This window comes from Camellia sinensis, chromosome 7 (genome assembly GCF_055761805.1).
Source record: "Camellia sinensis isolate YWXY chromosome 7, ASM5576180v1, whole genome shotgun sequence".
Taxonomy (NCBI): domain Eukaryota; kingdom Viridiplantae; phylum Streptophyta; class Magnoliopsida; order Ericales; family Theaceae; genus Camellia; species Camellia sinensis.
The window spans coordinates 18,093,832-18,116,243 of record NC_138967.1 but is presented as its reverse complement, the minus strand read 5'-3'; the positions used below and the strand labels follow the sequence as shown (position 1 = coordinate 18,116,243).

At 30.0% G+C, this 22,412-nt stretch overlaps 1 protein-coding gene, 1 long non-coding RNA gene and 1 pseudogene across 2 annotated transcripts; 1 reads left to right on the top strand and 2 right to left on the bottom strand.

Moving 5' to 3' along the window:
* Nucleotides 1-7,205: 7,205 nt before the first annotated feature.
* Nucleotides 7,206-8,502, bottom strand: LOC114281702 (uncharacterized). Its single transcript, XR_003635990.2, has 2 exons — nucleotides 8,368-8,502; nucleotides 7,206-8,113 (listed from the first exon to the last, which is right to left on the bottom strand). It is a non-coding gene; the product is annotated as an uncharacterized LOC114281702 (long non-coding RNA).
* LOC145794600 (non-specific lipid transfer protein GPI-anchored 26-like) lies at nucleotides 7,617-8,715 on the top strand (annotated as a pseudogene).
* Nucleotides 8,716-15,465: 6,750 nt separating this feature from the next.
* LOC114281703 (uncharacterized) lies at nucleotides 15,466-17,543 on the bottom strand. Its single transcript, XM_082877540.1, has 3 exons — nucleotides 17,332-17,543; nucleotides 16,953-17,076; nucleotides 15,466-15,974 (listed from the first exon to the last, which is right to left on the bottom strand). Exons 1-3 carry the CDS (start codon nucleotides 17,483-17,485, stop codon nucleotides 15,668-15,670), a joined length of 585 nt encoding a protein of 194 aa, XP_082733666.1. The 5' UTR covers nucleotides 17,486-17,543; the 3' UTR covers nucleotides 15,466-15,667.
* Nucleotides 17,544-22,412: the final 4,869 nt, after the last annotated feature.

Below are 22,412 nucleotides of genomic sequence, written 5' to 3'. Positions count from 1 at the left end.
TAGACAATACTAGTGTACCAAAAACTGAAAATGAATGTGATAAGAGAGATCATAAATTATTGCAAGCTAATACTAAAGCCAAACTCATCATTGTTTGTGGATTAGACTCTAAGGAGTATAATAGAATTTCAAGTTGTGATTCGGCAAAAGAAATTTGGGACAAACTTGAGATAACGCATGAAGGTACAAACCAAGTGAAGGAATCTCGTATTAATATGCTTGTTCATAGTTATGAATTGTTTAAAATGAACTCTGATGAATCTATTTCAAGTATGTTTACTAGATTTATTGAAATTGTAAACTCTTTGAAATCTTTTGGCAAAACTTATACTAACAGTGAGTTGGTGAGAAAAATTCTTAAGTGTTTACCAAAGAATTGGGAAACAAAGGTCACGGCCATTATAGAAGCCAAAAATCTCTCCACACTTGGATTGGATGAGCTTATGGGTTCCCTTATGACTCATGAGATCACCATGAAAGGACATGAGGATATTGAAGACAAAAAGAAAAGTGAAATTGCATTCAAAGCATCATCAAATGAAAAAGAACATGAAAACTCCAGTGAGGATGAAAGCTATGCCATGTTTAGTAGAAATCTCAAAAAGCACTTCAAGAAAAACAATTATAGAGAAAGAAGACCTTTCAAAAAGGAGTACAACAAAAACTACAAATGAAACAAGAAGGCCATGGTAGCAGCTTGGAGAGAAAGTGAAGATGAATGCTCAAGTGATGAAATTGAAAATGAAGTAGTCAACTTGTGTCTCATGACTCTTGAAGATGAAGACTCTACTCAAGATGAGGTAACTATTCTTTATGAAGAACTTGAAAGTGCATTCCATGAACTAAAAGATGAATTTAGAAAAGTTTGTGCAAAAAATAATGTGTTAAAAAAATCTGTTGCATCTTTATCTAGTAATGTAGAAGAATTAAAGAAAGAAAAAATTATTTTGAAAAATGATTTTGACACCATCTCTAATGAGAAAACTGCTTTAAAAAATAATATTGATGATTTAACAAAAACACTTGAAAATTTTGTAAAAGGTAGAAACAATCTCAACATGCTTCTTGGAAATCAAAGATGTGTTTTCAATAAAGCGGGCATTGGATATGACCCTATTAAGAAACAAAAGAATCTCAATACAGTTTTTGAAAAGGCACCTCTCATGACACACCCTCATATTACTTGTCATTATTGTAGAAAGAAAGGTCATTATATATCTTATTGTCCATTCAAAAAGAATATGAACATGAGAATTAAAAAGATTTGGATTATTAAGGGTCTAACAAAACTAACCAAGAAAGACCCAAGAAACTATGGGTACCAAAAACCAACACTTGATTGTCATCTTGTAGGTTTGCCTTAAGTCCAAAGCTAAAGAAGGGAAGTAGTACCTTGATAATGGATGTTCTAGACACATGACCGGAGATAAATCCTTCTTTACTACACTGTCATCCAAAGATGGAGGCCTTGTTATTTTTGGAGACAACAAGAAAGGAAAAATCATCAGTATTGGTAGCATCAATATTTCTCCTAACACTTCTATTAAAAATGTTTTACTTGTTGATGGACTTAAGCATAACTTACTTAGTATTAGTCAATTTTGTGATAAAGGTAATCGAGTTATTTTTTATAAATCACATTGCACAATTGAAAGCACAAATGATCATAAAGCTTTATTCGTTGGTAATCGCCATGATAATGTTTATATTTTTCATCTTAATGATCTCTATGCTAGTGATGTTAAATGTTTATATGTTAATAATAAAAATAGTTGGTTATGGCATAGAAGACTTGGTCATGTTCATATGGATTTAATTGCTAAACTTTTGAGAAAGGATTTGGTCATTGGACTTCCAAAAATTAAATTTGAAAAAGATCATCTTTGTAGTGCTTGTTAACAAGGAAAACAAACTAAAACATCATTTAAATCAAAATCTCATATTTCCACAACTAAACCTTTACAACTATTACATATGGATTTATTTGGTCCCTCAAGGACATCTAGTCTAGGTGGTAAACGTTATTGTCTTGTTATTGTTGATGATTATTCAAGATGTACATGGGTTGTGTTTTTAGCACACAAAGATGAAACCTTTTCTTCTTTCATAAAACTCTGTCGTAGAATTCAAAATGAAAAAAACTTTCTTATTACTAATATGTTAATTCCTTTTTGAGTCATATCTTTGTAGAATCAATTTTGATGTCATAGTATGTTTTTGATATGTATACTATTTATATTTTGAATTGTACATTTATGATCTCAAGAATATGTTCAATATGAAATTTTCATACTTATATGCTTTACATTGGAATATTTGAATGAGTTATGAAATTCATTGATTATGATTCATCAACAATGTCTAAATAAAAAGAAGTATCATACGTTTGTAGAGACATTGCATCTATCCTATTGAATATCTTTTGAATATGAATTATATTGGCATACATCTCATGAAATGCTTTTGATCGATAAATTGTTAAATTAATTGTTTATAACATTCATGTTGTGTTCCACATTAAGTAAAATGTTTTATCACACTTGAGTATGTGGATTGAATTGATGAAAATGCCTCTTGATAATGTTATGTGATTAAATGAGATTGTTGCATCATTTTTTTAATAAAACAAAGAGTATAACACTATTTTCTTATGCATATTATGCTATGTGCTACAACTTGAAATTTTTGAAAAATAGCATTCCAAACTCTTGTTTGATCATTGAATTATTTTTCACTTTTTGAGTTTGTGATAAGAAGTGATTTGTATTGTATTTTTATTAAGTAATAGTGTTTGTTCTATAAATGCTATATTTATGCAAATCACATTAGAAAATGGTAGCACCAACTTAGGGGGAGAAATCATTTTGCTAACATACTTGTTAAACCCTTTTGAGATGAACTCCTCATGAAAGAAATTGAAGATTGAAAAGCTTCCATCTTTTGAACCTAACGTATGTCTCATATACTCTCTTAAGCTTTTGAGGTAAAAATTCTATCTTATTTCCTTTGAGCTAATACTGTTATTACTTTGATATGAAAAAGATTGATTATGCTTCATATGATTTGTAATGTATACTCTTTGATGATGCTCTTGCCTAAAAATCACGCCTATGCTTAAAATGTGTGCCATATATTGAAATTCATGATTTTTCTTGGCATATGAATTGCTATACCTTGAACATGCTTCATTTTTTGGATTTACATTAGCTCCATGAGATTATATTGCGTTTAACCTATTATGAGCAATATTTGGTATTCTACATAATATTTGAGCTATGATTGTTAAACCTTCTAGATTACATATTGGTATCCTTAATAGATTGCATGTTGGTATCATTTTGGCATCCTTATTGGTAACATTTGGCATCCTATTTGATATTATTGAGGAGAACATTTAAGTTATGAGCTTTCATTGTTCATATCTTCTATTGATTTTGCCAAATGAAAAAAGGGGAAGAATTTAAACTTGATTAGTTTTAAACTGTGTAGTTTTTTTTGGGTTCTGCATCTTTAGGTAAAATTAACTTTGCATACATTGATTTTTTTTAAATCCTCATGGTATTTTATTTGCATTACCATTCTAGCAATACCAATGTCCTATTAAGTTTAATTTCTGCTGGTATTATTTTATTTTATTTTACTTTACTTTATTTTTTTTTTATTTTGCTATTAGGCTTCATTTCTTTTATTTTTATTTTTTTCATTATTATTTTTTGTTTGGGCTTAATTTTTTTTTTTTTTGCTTTTTAATTTCATTTTTCAGTACTTAAACATAAAAACAAAAACAAATCAAAATACAACTATTTACATAAAAAAAAAACACCCTTCATTTTTTTTTACGGCCATACGCCGATCAAACTAAACATATTTCACAAAAAAAAAAATATACAAAAATACAAAAACAAAACAACCCTTCATTTTTTTCCGGCCATACACCGACCTCACTTACTCGCCTCTTCCACCGTTTTCTTCTTCTTTTTATCACCTTGGGCGACCCTTGATGCCCCTGCCCCCGTGTTTTTGTCGAGAGCGACGATTCCTCGTTGACTATCAAAGGCCAAGAATGACGTTGCTCCAAATCGAGCCGTGGAGGTGGTCTTCTGTTTAAGCTCTTTATTTTCGACCTTCAGTGCGCCTATTTCTGCTCGTGCATCCTTGTACATGCGCTGAAGCAGAGAGAGTTGGGCGTTGATTTGATGGAGCTCACTCATCCTGTTCTGCAATCGGTGAGCCAATTTTGTGACTGCAGTCACCGTCTCTATACAGGATGTCAGTGTGAAATGATTGGCTTCAGTGTCTGATTGAGCTGCCATTATTTGCTCAATCGACATCATAGGAAGGTTGGGAAGAGTGGGAGCCGGGGCACTCGGCTCAGCAGTGCTTCCGGGATCATTCAGGTCCGGAAAGAGAGTAAGGGGACGGGACGAGGCCATGTAGTAGGAGATAGAGATGTAATCGAAAGGGGAGTAAGTTTTGGCAACCTTTCTGCTCTGCTCAATCTCTCTGTTCTATCTCTCTCACGAAGCGAATGAGGAAGAAGAAGACGAAGAGAGTGATTAAGAAGAAGACGGAGGAGAAGACGACAAGAGGGAGAGAGAGCTGAGGCAGCTGATTGACTGATTGACCCGTCTCGCTTTTGTCAGTCAGCTGACGCAAAAGCGAGGACGCTTGTCTGACGCGATTTTCGACGAACAAAAAAAAGACGCGGGCGAATCCTATATCTATATATATATATATATATATGTGTATATATCTATTTTGATTATCTATTTTTTGATGTCATTTATCACTATCAGTTTCCTCCTCCTCCTCTAGATTCTGAGCTATAATTTCCTTTTGATAATGTCACAGGGGGAGAAAATTACATGATGTTATGTATTATGGTCTTATTTTCAAACTAATTTGATATTATGTATTTATAGTTTAATATCTTAATCTTATATCATGTTATTGATTAAAACTTATTTATTACACATGTGCTAGACTGTGTATTTAGAAATGAATTCAGGGAGCATGACTTGAGGGGGAGCCCAAAATCAAATTAAAACATCATTGTGTGCCATCATCAAAAAGGGGGAGATTGTTAGACTTATTTATTTTGATGATTTATTTAATTATGTTTTAATTTATTTGAAAGAGAAAAATAGAATCCAAAATTTATTTTGATAATTTATTTGAAAGAGAAAAATAGAATCAAAATTTATTTTGATGATTTATTTGAAAAAGAAAAATAAAATCAAAATTTATTTTGTCCCATTATTTCTCACCTAAATCTTTATCCTAAATGTTGTTAGAATATATTTAATATTTGATTAAATCAGGAGTTCAAACAGCCTAAAACAAAGGTTCAAACAGTCTAGCACAGCAGCAGGCCAAAAGGTTCAAGTGAAAGATATTCAAATTAGTAATGATGGAAGTACAACGACTATAAACGGCTATAAAAGTTCAAAAGGTCAAAAGGTTCAAAAGATTCAAGTGAAAAATATTCAAATTTGTAATGATGGAGTGAAAGATATTCAAATTGATAATGATGGAAGTACAACGGCTATAAACGGCTATAAATTCAAATGAATACAACGGCTATAAACGGCTATAATTTTCATTATATATACCAAAGTCTCTAATGTAAACAAGTTACAAAAAACTTGAAAATATTCTTTGATCTATAATTACTTACATCTATTCTCAGAAATTATATACTGAGCCTTATAGCATTAAGCTCATCTTTCTTGTGTGAGATTTACAGAAAAATCAAAACTTCATTTTATATATCTATCTTTGAGAGATAATTATTGTAAGCTTTCTTTGAAAGCAAAAATACCATTTCATCTTGTAAAAGTGTTGCAAACACTGTGTTCTTGAAATTTTGAGAGTGATTGTGAATCACTTAAGATTTCCAAGGGTTTGGACTTGTGAAGTCTGTGTAAAATCTGTGGAGGATTGCTCCATTTGTAAAAAGGTTGCTAGCATCCCTGTGAAGCTAGAAGATAGTGGAAAATCTCAAGTGAAGCTTAAGGAGTGAACGTAGGCCGAGTTGAAGCCGAACCATTATAAATTTATTTGCCTCTCTCTCCCTTATCTCTTTATTTTATTTTAAATTGCCATAGCTATATTTCACATTTTTACTGTGCTAAAATCATTAACTGACATAGTTGTTAAGACACTTGTTTTAATTATTTTTATTTCATTGATTATATTTACCTATTGTGCTATTCATAATTTTTATTAAGGTATTATTAATTTTAATTATAAAAACTTAATTCACTCCCCTCTTAGATTGTCTTTATGTAACACATATAAATGCTATTTCTTCACTAGCCAAATCCAGCCTACTGAGGGGGGAAAGAAAAACTAGGGTCCTGGCTTGAGCAAGCCGGATTATTGATAGGTCGATATGTTTAGACAATCCCCTAGTCTAATCAAGTGTATGCCGCCTAAGAGTATTGTTCAGTTAAATACTCTACCCCTAATATCATGACAGAACACCTCTCAATCATAAAACATACTAGTCATAACTGACCTGAATTTTCAAGCATCAACGTGTCTGAGATGTGAATTTCAGTAATATGCAGATTATGAAATACGAACACAGGACAATGGTTGCTGCAGAATGTGCCTTACTGGGTAAACGTATACCTAATAAAGCTTGACTACCCAGAGGTTAAATTGCCATAAGTTATTTTACAGGCAAGACCAAATATTCTGGTTGTTTCTGTTCCAGAGTGCACGATTTCAAACATCATAAAGTTTGTTTCCAATGCCAATTTAGCGATCCAAAACAAATGTTTCCAATATGTCAATAATTAAAACCTAGGAAACATAGATAACCTATATAAGTACACTTATGTAGATAAGTGTACTTATTTGGGTCACATCACCTTCTTACTTTTCTGTACATTTTTTCGTAAAAAATCAAAAAGTATACTTATTTAGATCATTTCAAATACCCCTTCAAGACGATATGGATACGGTGATACTATACGAATACATTATCAAAAAATATTTTTCAGGTCCTCGTAAAAATAAATATGTACAAGTAATTTTATTTCCGTTTCATTTTCTCTCAACAAATTCTTGATCCAACATGCGTTAATGAAATGACAGACAAACAAGTGCCGCCTATTTTTGCCAGGTGTCATCAATTTGGAGCGATTAAAATAAATTCTCTATAGAATTTCAAAGTGAAACAGAACAACAAAAAACTCTAGAAAAAGTAAGAGTCTGTATTCTTAGGAAGTTTCAGAAAGTCTACAAATTTGAACCCCTTAAAATATAGGAAATATTTGAGAAAGTTGGTCACCCACAAAACTAATCACTTGTCAAATATTCTCCTAAACCCTTAAACGAACAACAGAACAAGTTTCAAACATCTGAATACCCTTTAAAACTAAGTTATTGGCTATAGAAGTTTAGTCACCCACACTGGCCAATCTCCATTTAACTGCTTTCCATATTTCCTATATAAGCCACACTCATGTGTCTCTCCTTCCACAATACTTATCACACTAAAAACTTCAAGATTACTTACCAAGAAATCTCATTCAACTATCATTTCTGGCAACAATCCAAGAACTTCTAATGGCACGTCAAAGGATTGGGATGGGATTGGTGGTTCTATGATGGTGACCATGCTCTGGGAAGGAGCAGCAGCTCAGTCGTCGTCGAGTTGTACGAACGCAATAATTAGCATGTCACCATGCCTCAACTGCATTACAGGGAACTCTTCGACACCGTAGTCAGGATGCTGCACACAGCTTGCTAATGTTGTTCGCTCATAACCACAGTGCTTGTGCCAGCTGCTTAATGGTGGTGGATGATCTCTGGGGATCAATGTCAACCAAACTCTGGCTCTGGCCCTTGCCAGAGCTTGCAATGTTCAGACCCCACCGATAAGCCGCTGCAATTGTAAGAATTCAGACGGAAATTCATTATTCATCAACACGTCACTTAACAAAAATATATAAATAAAAAACCATACCTTGTAAATGTGACATTAAAAATGTTTAAAATCTAGTCCTCTACTAACTTGTAACATCTCTGCCTGAGCCAGCTGGTTCCCCAGCTATGCCAAAAGGTTCCCCAGCTACACCAGCTGCTTCCACTGCTGAGTCACCTGCAGGCACACCAGAATCTCCTAACACAGTACCTTCAGGTATAAAATTTATTTATTTTTATATTATTATCTTCATTACCATTTAGTAGAAATTATTCTGCTTTTATCGTACGTTAGGGTGTCGATAAAATCATATATGTTGGTAGTTAAAATCCATTGGCATACATTTCAACCTTTCTAATGGCAAAATTTTGCATATCAAAACATTCACATTGATGTTTACATGGGTGTAGGAACAGGGTCTAAAACTGTACCATCAATGCAAAGAAGCTCATCAGATGCAGGTTCTACGACAATTTCTCTGCTCTTCTTCCTCCTATTCATTGCATCTTATGGTTCAACCTCCTCTATTTGTTGAGTTCACCAATCTCACTGCTCCATGAGTCTTGCATAAACCCAGTTATTACTATGGGATTTTTTTTGTTTTGTTGTTGTTGTTGTTGTTGTTGTAAGGGTTTCCATTTCGTTGATGGAGTTTGTAGTGTTTATTCTTTGACCTCCTCTTTAGGGGTTGATATGGTTTTGTATAACTGAAGAGACTTCTTGGCCTCTTCCCTTTTCAAGGATGATTTTTGGTTAAAGAATGTCAACTGCAGGCTCAAAAGCAGTGACTGTTGTGCTTCATTTTTTGATGCATTATGGGATTATTTTTATGATCTGAACTGTTCATTTTGTAGGGTTTGTTGAGTACTTCAAGCTTACCAAAAATCATATTAATCGAATATTGATATCTATATGATTGATAACCAAAAAAACAAACAAGAAGTTTTTCTTTTGAAAAATAGTATAAAAATATGCAATTCGATCATATAGTTGTTGATATCCGATTAATATGATTTTTGGTAGGCTTGAAGTACTCAACAAATCCTACAAAATGAACGGTTCAAATCATAAAAATAAGCCCATAATGCATCACAAAATGAAACACAACAATCACTGCTGCGCATTTGCTACAGCAGTGACCCCAAATCCGAGCAAATGAAATACAAAGGGTCATCTCTGGCAAAAACGTAGTAAAAATTAAAATTACCAAAGTGAAAGGCAATAATAAGCAAAATTTATAAACCAAGTTGAAGAAATAGTCAAATTTTCTATCATAACACACAAACCAAGAAACATAGACATGAACACGCGACACGACGTGGATATGCCGACACGTTAATTTCCAAAAACAATAATGCTTGAGACCACTAAAAGTGGTGCTCTAAAAGCACCACTAGTGATGTGGTAATGGACGGGGCCCACTGCTTGTGTCTTATTTTTTTAAATTTTTTTTTTAAATGCTTGCCAACTCATTAGTGGTGTTTTAGAGCACCACTTTTAGTGGGATGTATCATTACCCTACAATGCACATGATGTATTCATCTTCTAAATGTTTCAAAACATATTTAGGATGCATAAATTATGTTTTGAAAAATGCAAAACATTTGTTATGATGAAGTAATTCATCCATAGGACATGTTCGGAGTGTTAAGGAAGTGTTTCCGAAGCGCCTGCAAAGTGTTTGGTAAAATGTCCAGATAATATGAATATGATTTTTTAATTAAGACACGCTGAAGAAGTGTCGACTATGCTTTTAGAAGGGTCCAAAGAGTGTTTTTCTTAGCATACATATGTACACTAACGTTGTGGTTGGTTGGAGATTTGGAAAGGCAAAAGTAAAAAGGTGAAATGTAAGTATATTTTATTCACATTTCACATATTTTTTTCATTTCTCTTTTCAAATACATCCTCAAATCTCCTAACCAAGCACAACATAAGTGAAATGGAGATATATTTTATTCATATTTGACCTGATTTTGTCCTTTTCGTTTCCAAATCATTTTCCAAATTCCCTAACCAAACCCAACATAATAATACATGGAAGATAAGCATCCAAAAATTACCCTGTGCTGATAAGATTTTTCAAGCTCCTCAATAAATAGATACTATGAAACCGATTAAACTCAAATAAAGACAAAAGCAATACAATTTGTTGTACTCACAAGATCCAATAGACTGTAATTTCAAGTTCAAATTCAATGGCAGAAGCCATTTAAGGACAAAAAAAAATTTCTTACTTTTGTTGTTGAAGATTTCAAGATGGTCCATCAAAGGCCAGTCCATGAACTTCCAATCCCAATCCTCGGACTTCAACACCAATGGCTCTGTCCCTAATTTTGCTCCCCGAAACCCTAACCCTAGCGCTCTCATTATCATCGAATTTCGTTGGTACTCGTCGCCGGCGACGGAGGAGGACAAGTTGGGGTGACGAATTGGATGGCGTCAGAGGAGACGCCCCACCATCCAATCAAACATATATATATATTTTTAACAAATCAATGACAAGTTCAAAAATAAATGTCAATTTCATGGAAAAATTTTATGAAACTTTTAATGTAAAAAAATCTTTTACTCTATTTTAAAATATTAATCTTTTATTTTATTTTTTATTATTTCAAAATATTAGTCCTTCTTCAAAATTAAGTATAAAAATAATATAAATTTCATATTTTGCCATTCTTTTAAATTCATAAACAATATAAAAAATACAATTATGACATTAATATTCTCTAAAAAAATTTACTATCAAAAAGGTAATTTTAGAAAATTAACTTTTTTTAAAATACAATAATTGTACTATCAAAAAAAGTTAAATTCTCTAAAAAATACCATTATTTTAGGACGGAGGGAGTATTAATTTGTACATGTTTTCCCTAACTTTATACTCAAATCAAATGATATTTCCCCTTTTTTTTTGGAGTTGGATTTTTGAATTTTATTTGCTTTTATCTTTAATTTTTTATAGAGATTTTATATGATTAAAATATATTTTTTGATAATTTACTTAGATTACATTTACTTGGCTCCATAAAATAGAGGAAATTAAGAGTACGATAAGATTGGAAATATACAATAAATAATATTTGTTTGTATACTACCAAATTAATAATACTATAAATAGTATTAATATTTTATAATTTTTAATATTATATTTATTTTGTGTTCTAAAAAATATAAATTTAGCTTATAAATTATTTAAAAATTCCCTAATTCTTTCACTAACTTTTTAATCCAAACCTTCACATGGGATTGGTAGTCCTACTAATGGAGAAATTATTAGTCCAAGGAGATAATCCCCTCACTCAAGTTTCCAATCAAACAATCTTTAGGTGAATCCCATAAATTATTAGTCAAATTTCCTTTTTTTAGAGAGACAAAGAAATAACGAAAATAGATAAATAGTTTAAATTAAAAATAAATCAAAAAATTGGGTTTTAATTGATAAAAATTAAAAATTTAGAAATATTTTATTATAAAGGTCAAACCTTAAGATTTTTTTATTTTATAATTTATTCTTTTAAATATTTTCTTCTTTCATGATTTTATTTATTTATTTAAAAGTTGATTTAAATTTTTAGAATCATCTAGTTCAAAATAGACAAAAAAATAAAATAAAATAAATCGCTAAAAATCTGACTCTTATAATTTTTGCAAAATTAAGCCATTTGAATAATGTAATTACTAAGGGTGGGAGCGGGTCGATTGCAGCTACGGAACCTCTAACCCGCCATTTATCTGCCAGATTGGCAGATTGGAGAAAATCAATTCGCATTCATCCGCCAATCCGGCGGATGTGGATTGAGTGAATTGACGGATTGGCGGATGGATGGGAATCGGTTTGGTAGTTTAAAATTTTATAAATTTTTAACATAATTCAACTTGTGCATTTCCTCAAAAAAAAAAAAAATACAGTCAATGACTTAAAAAAGTATTACAATCACTACATGTCTCATTCATATATTACAATCACAGTATGCTTCATCCACATAAAATATTACATAAAGTATTACAATCTGTGGTTCTTAAAATATAAAAACAATTCAAAACATCAAAATTATAAACAGAGCAGTAGTAGAGATTATATGTCTCTGTATTGTTACATCTATATCTGTTTTTGAAAACAAAAACCAACCAGTATATATCATCTTTTTTTATTTATTATTTTTAGAATTAGATTTAAAAATAAAAAAATATAGATAAATAATACATTTATTTTTTTTCAATTCAAAAAATATATTCAAGTTGAAAACTCTTTTTCAATAGAATATATTCAATAGAATATTTAAACTCTTTTTTAATTGAAAACACAAACAGAATATCTAAACAAATTGAAAATACATAGTTTTACAAATTATTAGGGATGCTCGCGGTTTGGCGGTTCATTTGCTGCCAAAGGAACCTTAAATCCGCCATCCGTCCAAAACTAGGCAGATTGAAAAAAATCAATCTACAACCGTCTGCTCATCATTATGTGTCCGTCCAAAATGCGGCAGATTGGTTCGGTTTGATCGGTTTGATCGATTTGGACAAATCGATATATCTGCAGCTCACTCCTAGTAATTACATTTAAATACTGTTATATAAGGCAGGACTCTTATCTATACTCTTATCCTTTATACTTTTTCATATTTTATTTTTTGAATTCCATTCTAAGTCCACATTGATAATATAAACCGTTCATCTCATAATCTCAACAATTTAGATGAGGTATGCAAAAAATTAATTTCATCAGATATCAATAGATGCATAAATAAATTGCATTTTATTTTTTAAAATGAACAGTAATTGTGAGTTTAAATTTAAACATTTTATTTTATAAAACAAAAAGTGATTTATTAATGTATTCATTGATATCCGACGAAGCTAATTTCTTACACAGACCAACAACGCTAGAGACCCACATTTTATACTCACAAATACACAGATGCATTCACAATGATGTGACAAGGGTTGTGGATCCCATATCATTGAGTGTGTAATCAATTAAAAATTGACACTTATCAAATCACATCATTATAAATTTAATTCTCAAACATTTTCTAAAAATAAGATAAGAAGGATAAGTGCATGCCTCTTTGAGCATCCACACCAACTTCTTCAAATTTTTAGTCAAATTAAAATTATTTTACTATTTTAGCTAGTTACCTCTTAGGGCCCGTTTGTTTTGGGGTTAAGTAGATGGGAGGGGATTAGGATGGTGGAGGTGTTATTTAATGTTGTGTTTGTTTGTAGAGTTGGGGAGGAGAATAGGATGGTGGAGGTGATATAGATGGAGGTTGGGGAGGGGATTGAGATGGATGTTGGGGAGATGGTATTAGAAAAATAGTGAAGGAATTAGAAAGTTTTATTTATTTTTTTTATTTGTTATATATTGGGAATTTTTTTTTATAAATATTAATGTTTAATTTTTTATATTTTTTTATTTGTTTTATTATTTTATATAAAAATAATTTACCAATTCCTACACTAACAACTATCATCAAAACAAACACAATTTTACTTAATCCCCTCACTATCAATCCCCTCACTAACAATCCCCTCACTATCAATCCCCTCCATTCTACCTCTGAAAATAAACGGGGCCTAAGTATTTACTGCATCAAACTCTCTATTCTAACTTAATCTTATTAAAATATTATTTTCTTATTGTATTTGTTAGTTTTTCTTTTTTTTATTCTAACTTAATCTTATTAAAATATTATTTTCTTATTGTATTTGTTAGTTTTTCTTTTTTTTATTAAATTAATAAGTTACCAGCCAAACAATTCTTAAAAAATGCAAAAAAAATAAAAATAAAAAATAATTGCCGTTGATCGATTGATCGGCTGAACTTTCAGGCGAACATCCGATAACACTAATCTAGCGATGAACAGTACCTCGCTTGTTGTAACAAGATACTGTAGCAATCATAAATTTTGACGAGCTACAAACAAATTTGATGAACTTAATTTTTTGAAGTTTATTAGTTAAAAAAACGATTTTAACGAGTCTGACGAGGATACTCTTATACAATGCTTTATTATTAAAGAATAAAGCTTCCGATCCTCAGTGGGAGTGTTAGGGGGTCGTGCGTGTCGAGCCGGGAATGGCCAAAAAAATTTTTTTTTTTTTGTTTTGTTTTTAGTGAATGACGTGCTGACACGTCACTGGGGTCGGACCCCCACTGAGGATCTGAAGCAAGGTTGATTATTAAATAGTAATATCACGGAGGTGTCAACCTGGCAACCACCAAGCTACTTGTGTGTTTAGAAATTGACAATTTAAATCTTTTAATCTATTGATAAAGGTGTAATAAAATTAATGGCTTAATTAGTCTCAATTAATACTAAAATTATTAATTAGTATAAATTAATATTAATTATTAATTTTTATTAGTATCTATTAATATTAATAATCAACAATTGTTATTAATTAGTATCACAATATTAATTTATTAATAATTAATACCAATTAATATTGATTTTTTAATTAATGTTTATTTTTTTATTTTTTTCAGAAATATACAATTTTTTTATTTTTTAATTAATATAAAAATATTAAATATGAATTTATTAATAATTAATACCAATTAATATTTATTTTTTAATTAATATTGATTTTTTTCTTTTTCTTTAGAAATATACAATTTTTTATTTTTTAATTAATATAAAAATATAAAATATGAATTTATTAATAATTAATACCAATTAATATTGATTTTTTAATTAATATTGATTTTTTTTCTTTTTCTTCAGAAATATACAATTTTTTCTTTTTAATTAATATTAATATTAAAATTTGGGTATTGACGAAGGCATTTAAGTAATTTTAGTTTCCCCCACACCAACTGCACACTTAAATCAAAAATTTAAGCACCTCATGACCAGTTTTTGAAATAAGTTAGGAAATAACTTAATTTAAACTATAAGTTGGTTAACTTAAGCTGCACCAAACACAACATTTTAGCTTAAATTAAGCTAAAAGCTGAAGTAAAACAGTGTATAAGCTCTACCAAACCAGTCTATTATTGAGTTTGTAACAAATTATCATTGTCAAATTGCTCTAGTTTGTGATTAGAAAAAAAAAATGCAATATATCTCATTCATGTATATAATTTTTTAAATTGCGTTTAAATCATGATCCTAGATAAAATTAAAAAAGAAAAAGGAAAAGATAAGAAAAATAGATCATGATCCTAGATAAAATAAAAAAAGAGAAAGGAAAAGATAAGAAAAATAGATAATAATTGAACTTATATTTCGTCCACATTCTCTTCCCATTTAAAAAATTATCTAAATTTTTTAAATCTATAATATAAACACATCTAAATAGAATTTGCAACAATGCTTCTTACATGACGTTATCATTTAGGCCAAGTTTGGGTAGTTTAAAAAAAGTTAAAAAGTCAAAAAGTTACTCAAAAAGTTAAAAAGTCATTACTATTCACCAAAGTCAACAATTACGGCTGCACAATTCTCAATTCTAATTTTCTCCTACAAATTAATTTTTACAATTTTTTATTACACATTTTTCCATAAAAAGTCAAAAAGTTAACCCAAACATTCATATTTTCAACCTCAACTTTTTAGTCTAAAAAGACAAAAAATACACTTATTTAGTCTTCCCAAACTTGACCTTAATGATTGAAGCCCAAACTATGTGTCTAATTTCCATAAAAACATTTCCTATTCTCAACCAAAAACTTCTAGAAACATTAGTCCAAAATCCACGTACAAATCAATGAAAATCCTGCTAACTATACATGAAGGAATTTATCAGTGGATCAGTAGAAAGCAAACTAAATATCACCGTATCCCTAGCTCTCCCCTTCTCAAGATAATATTTTCTTAGAACACCTTCTCTCTGAAACCCAGACTTCTCCAACACTCTCTGTGACCCCTTGTTCTCAACATCCACTAGAGCTTCAAGCCTCTCCAAGTGTGGCCACTCAACAAACACACTACGAGCTGCCATTTTCACCGCCTGCGTGACGATTCCTCTTCCCCAGTAGTTGGAGCCCAAGACATACCCGATCTCTGCTCTACAACTGTCATTTCCCCTGTTTGCAGGGCCGTAGTTAGAAATTTTGTTTAGCGGGGTCAATTCAACAAGTCATTGTCAATCAATTATCTAGTTTTATAAAATTTCTTCAAATAAATTTTTACATGATACATTGTAATTTCATATTATGTAGCGTTTGGTAACGTTTACGTTTTTTTGTTTATGTTTATAAAAATTTTATAAATTGATTTTTGTTTATTTTTAAAAAAACATAAATTACAAACGCGTTTGGTTTAAACAAAATGTTTAAAAAAATTTAAAAACATAAACTAAAAAACATGTTTGTTCAGGACTAAAATATTCATATTTATTTTTATTATTTATGACAATGGGATCACACACATTATAATTGAAAAAAAATTAATTAAAAAAATAATTGAAAAAAATTTTAATTGGAAAAAAATGAATTGAAAAAAAAATTATTTGAAAAAAAAAATTATTTGAAAACAAAAAATTATTTGAAAAAAAAAATTATTTGAAAAAAAATTTGAAAACTGAAAATGTAAACTCATTTTTTGAGTTTATGTTTTTTCTCAAATTTATAAACTAAGACAACCATTTATAAACCAAAAAAATTATCAAAAAAGTTTTTATGACAGTTTTTAAAATTTTTGTAAATATAAATTGAAAACTGAAAACGGAATGATTTCCAAATAGACCCTATGTGTTCTGTTTATTTTTTTTTCAAAAAAATAAAAATTAGTTTTAAGATTACTTGAATTCGAGTTAATTAGAAACTTATTCCAAATTGGCTCGTTAAAATAAGTCAAACTTGAACATAATTTTAAATTTATTAGGTTTTCAATTCAAATAAACAAATAACTACTTGACTCAATAAGCTTATATACTTATAAAAAAACTCATGCTCAACTCATGTTTGGCTCGTTAAAACTGAAACAAATTTCTCCATGAAAATTTTTAAATGCAAATAACTCAATTACAGAACAGGACACAACATGCATGGCTATGTCCGTACCTGTTTGGTGAGACGGCAATATCCCCGATGGGCCGACCGTTGAGGCAAATTGCTCTGTACCATGGGTGAGGGATCACAAAATTAGCAATATAGTTCATGGTAGCTTCTTTGGATGCGTAAGTGTCTGTGTGCCTGTTTGGCAGAAATTATTTACAGCTTATTTCAGCTTTCAGCTTAATTTAAGCTATTTTGATGTATTTGATTTAGCTTATAGCTTATAACTTATAGCTTTATGGAATTCAGAAATCAGCTTATTCTTTGAGTGGGGCAGGAGATGCTTTAAGAATAAGCTGGAAATCAGCTTAAGCTGAAAGTTATAAGCTATAAGCTGTTTAGGCATAAGCTATAAGCACTTTCCCACAGCTCTACCAAACAGGGCTTGTATCCCATGAGCAAAATTGGATGACTTTGTCATCTGTAGCCCACACCATGAAGTCGTCGACGTCAGACAAATCGAACAGCCGGAGGCTGATGTTGGAAAGCTCATCTTCTTCTTCTGTTTTTTCAACTAATTTGGGTGGAACGTTCTCCATTGTTGGGGACTTTTTTGGTTTGAGATGAAGATAAGAGGAATGTTTTTGCGTTTTATAAAGCTGAAGACTTGGAAGAAAGTGCATGGAAATGAAGTGGAAACAAAGTATGAAGATGTGTAAAAATGACTTGGTGACCAAGGAATAGGCTTGACGCGGTTTGGTGTTCAGACTCAAATTTTGAATTTTAAATTTTTTTGATATATATATTTTTATCATTTTATTTAAATTTTTTTTTTTAAATTCACTTAGCCTGTGTTTAGCAAGGGCTTTTTCAGGCTTTTTTTTGGCTATTTTAGCCACAAAAAACAAAATAGGCTATTTTAGCCATAACAAACAAAACATCACATCCAACTTATAATCATTACTTTCTTCTCTCACAAAAAAAGTCAAAAAAGCCAAAAAGCCAAAAAGCCCTTCCCAAACCAAGCTTTTTAGCCCAGGCTAAAATAGCCAAAAAAGTCAAAAAGCCAAAAAGCCAACCCACTTCCCAAACGGAGGCTTAATCTAAATGTATATACAAAATAACATATTTGTGAAGAAATCTAAAACAATTCAGTAGATAAAAAATACAAAAATCAGTATATTTTTATTTATTTATTTATATTTAGTATTTTTTAAAAATATTTTACTTTCTAAGTATATTCAGATTAGTTACATTTAAAAAATGATTAAAATATGAAAAAAATTACTAAAACCACAAATGAAAAATAAAAAACTGAAAAATATTTTTCACACACTAAACCAAACAAACTGAATGTCGTTTCATTTTCAGTTCGATAGTATAAGGAACAGGGCTGACCCATGCCTTACGTGTTTTTGAAGATCTTAAACTTTTATCTTTCATATATTTGAAAATGCTTCATAAAAAATAAAAATAAAAAAATCAAAAATTATTGATTAATACATTGTTTTCCTTAATCAACAAATCTCATCTAGAATAGATTTGCAAGGAAAATGAATGATAAATAAAAAATATATATATTTTTTAAACATAAAAAAAGCCCACTTTGAGATTTCATGTAAAGTCCCAAAAAGTGTTGGACCGATCATGTACAAATGTACTAACAAACACTCTAACAAAACAATGAAATCTTAGCCACCCATCAAACCAAACATGGATTTAGATAAGAAGCTTAACTCTTAAGAAAAACAAGAACGGCAAATTAGACTAACTGTCCCTATAGTTTGAGACTTGTGTCACTTTGATCATTGACTTTTCAATTGTGACATATTTGATTCTAAATTTTAAATCTTGTTTCAAATAAGGACAATTGAAGATATCATTGCTTAATTTCAAGGACAAAATCATCAATTTGATAAAATATAAACTAATTTGATAAAAATAAATGTCAAAAAATATTTTTGAATTTTTAAAAATTATTTCTACCTACTAAAGATAAAATTATATAAAATTGATAAATTTTTTAAATATTTATTTATTTATTTTTTTTACCAAATTAATTTTCATGATGTGTTTGGATGATGATTATGTAGTGAGTGGTTATTTTTATTTTCATTAAATTAGTTTCTATTTTTTCAAAAGTCAAATGTGGTGATAATTTTGATATCATTATTAAACCAATACATTAAATTAAAAAAATCCAAAACTAAAAATATTTTATATATTAAATATATCGATTACACATTAAAATCTTAACAACCATCTATTACATGATCATCTTTCAAACACATAATAAAAATTAATTTCATAAAATAAATAAATAAATAAAAGATTTATCAATTTTACATAATTTTATCTTTGGTGTGTAGAAATAATTTTTAAAAAATTTAAAAATATTTTTTTGACATTTATTTTTATCAAATTAGTTTATATTTTATTAAATTGACGATTTTGCCCTTGAAATTAAGCAATGGTATCTTCAATTGTCTTTATTTGGAACAAAATTCAAAATATAGAGTCAAATGTGTCACAATTGAAAAGTCAGGGACCAAAATGACACGAGTCCCAAATTATAGGGACTGTTAGTGTAATTTGCCCCAAAAAAAGAAAGACTCACATTGTCATCTTTGGTCCATACCATGAAGTCATCTCCACTTCTTTTCCATCTATTTGCTGTTTGGATCATTTTGGAAGGATGGTTAAAAATCATTTTCTTATTTTTAATCTATTTTGAATCACATTATATTTCATATTTTTTACACAATTTTTTTTTAAAAAAAGTCAAAATAATTAAAAAGTCAAATTTTAACTATCTTTTCAAAACAACTTTGTTTGCATGGAAAAATTTGAGGTATCAACGTTAAGCAATTAACTAAATTCTAATCTTTCTTTTCACTTAAGAAAAGGAGTTGGGATCCCCTCCTTGCAATCCTCCTTGTAACGGTTGAGATTAGCTGTTGTAACATCCAACGGTTGATTTCAATTTGTTTAACAGCTGATTTCAACCGTTGCAAGGAGAAGTTGCAAGGAGGGGATCCAAACTCTAAGAAAAGACCGGTCTGCATTAACTCACTTACAAATCTTTTTACTATATTATTATTGGTTGGAAGAGGAGAAAACTACTTTCGTTTGGGGAATACTATTACAACATTCCTAGTCTCAACACACTTTGCTTGGTTTAGAATTTTTAAAAATAAATTTTTAACTTTTTAATTTGTATTTTTATATTTTTAGTAATTTTAAAAATATTTTAATTATTTATTTTTATTTTTTAAATCAACTTAATCTTGAGATACTTAAAAATATAAAATTTGTATAAAAAATTTTGAAAAAAAATTTAATGAATACAACAAAATATGAAAATAAATTAAATTTTCGTTTTTTTTATTCTGTGTTTGGTCGATCTTTTTTTTTATATAAAAAAAATCACAAATATTATACTTTTAAGTTTATCTCAATTAGGTAAATCTAAAAAGTAAAAAAAAAAAAAAAAGTGCGTAAATTTTTTTAAAAAATCACTAATAAAAATACTAAAAATAAAAAATTTAATTTTTTTAATTTTCAATTCGTTTCACACCTCAAGCGAATTCAATCTTTTCCTAGCCGGCTCCGGATTGAAAAGACCTGAGGGAGAAACCCGTATATCGGATCGGAAATGCTAAAGGGGCAATCATGCATTTTGTTGTTTGGATTCCTCTCCCTGTAGTTTTTGAGTTGAATTAGCAGACAATTATTGTGCCATAACTTGTCTCCAGATTGTCTTAATTTGACTTGTGGCTAATTCCCAAATTTTGTTCACGAAAATGTTTATTTTGCGGATATAGTCTTAGGTTTGGTCTAATAAAATATATAATCTAATATTTAATTAAAAAAAAAATTGAGATCCGGGTTTAGTCCATCCGAATATAACATCTCCTCTAAAACGGCTGATCTTTGAACTAAATTGTGGCACCTTGATCTTGTCATTTCACATGTAAAGTGGAACAAAACTTCCCCTTAGTTAGCATTTCCAATAGCATGCCATTTTATTTATTTATTTATTTGTTTATTTTTTCTTGATTGTTCATAAAAAGATATTGAATTTAAGATTCATTTTTAATAAGGAGAAGGATTCGCTTCAGTCCAAATTTTGGATTAGAGGGTGTTATTCGAGTCCGTGAGGCCCACTACAGATCCCCTCCAGTTCAGATTTTGGATTGGAGAGTGTTGTTTGAACTTGTGGGGCACACCACAGGTCCTGTTTCAATGATCTAAACTGTTCATTTTGTCAAACACTTCGTGTATTTCATTCACAAAAAAATTTGAATGATCTGATAACTATAACTTATTCAATTTATTACGTTTGTCATTAAAAAAATATATGATTTATTTTTAAAAACACAATTGTTGTCTATTTTTTTAGTGAAAAATTGAATAAATTATAATTATCGGATCGACCTAATTTTTTGAGTGAATGAAATACACAAAATTTCTGACAAAATGAACAATTCAGATCATCAAAATGAGATCCGTGGTGAATCCCACAAACTTAAACAACACCCTTCAGTTCAAAATCTGCACTGGAGAGGATCCTTCTCCCTTAAACAAATAATAAGTCTTCTTCAACTGGTCCAGATAGGCTGCTGACATTTTTAATTGCTTTGTTGACAATTTATACTAGAATGATAGAGAACACTAGCATCATTAGAGCATCTCCAAAGGTATTTGCTAAAATATTATTGTCATTGTTATAATTTGACAATCAAATTATAACAATTGTGCTCCAATGGTCACATGTTATTTTGGCAAACCTCAACTAACTTTTCCTCTAAGTTTGTAGGTGTTGTTTGGATATATGTTTTTATTTTTTTATTTATTTTATTATTATTATTTTTTGTTTGTGTGTGTGTGTGTTTATTTTTTGTCTTTTGTGATTTTTTTTGATTGTTTCTAAAAAAATTATATATTTATATTATTCTCGACTAGACAAATATAAAAAATGAAAAATTGAAACATTTATAGTTGTTGTTTGTACTAATTTTAAACATTTTTTTTCAAGCAAAAAGAGCACAACAACTTTTTTGCCTTTCCAAGACAGATCACCACCGTCCATCTCAACCATTTCTAACGGTTAAAATGAATGATCCAAAATCATCTTGACTCTTCACTCTGTCTTCACTCTCCTTCTCTCTCTCTCTTACACTCTCTCTCTCACCATTTCCTCTTCTCTCTCTCCCCCTCTCAGTCTCCATCTATCTCTATTTTCTCTCTCTTCGCTCAACGACGGTATCTACCCGCCAATTGCTGAAGACCAACCTTTCCTCCCATATCCCTCTCACTCTTACTCTTACTCTCACTCTTTCTCACTCACTCACTCACTCACCCACTCACCCTCTATAGTGATCCCGGTTTTTCCCTTCCTTCGTTTATTGTATTCCGGACTTGGTTTCGTGGTAATGTTGTTGTCTTATTCTCATTTTCATCCTTTACTCTTTGTATTTGAGTCTTGGGTTGTGTTGGGCGGGCTTCGAATAGGTTGGTTGTGTT

Bases quoted from the DNA above. Each gene is read 5' to 3' on its own strand.
- LOC114281703 (XM_082877540.1), bottom strand. From the start codon at position 17,485: ATGGAGAACGTTCCACCCAAATTAGTTGAAAAAACAGAAGAAGAAGAT. The intron at 17,077-17,331 runs GCCCTGTTTGGT...ACAGGCACACAG, and splicing joins ATTTTGCTCATGGGATACAA to ACACTTACGCATCCAAAGAA. The intron at 15,975-16,952 runs GTACGGACATAG...CCCTGCAAACAG, and splicing joins ATTGCCGTCTCACCAAACAG to GGGAAATGACAGTTGTAGAG.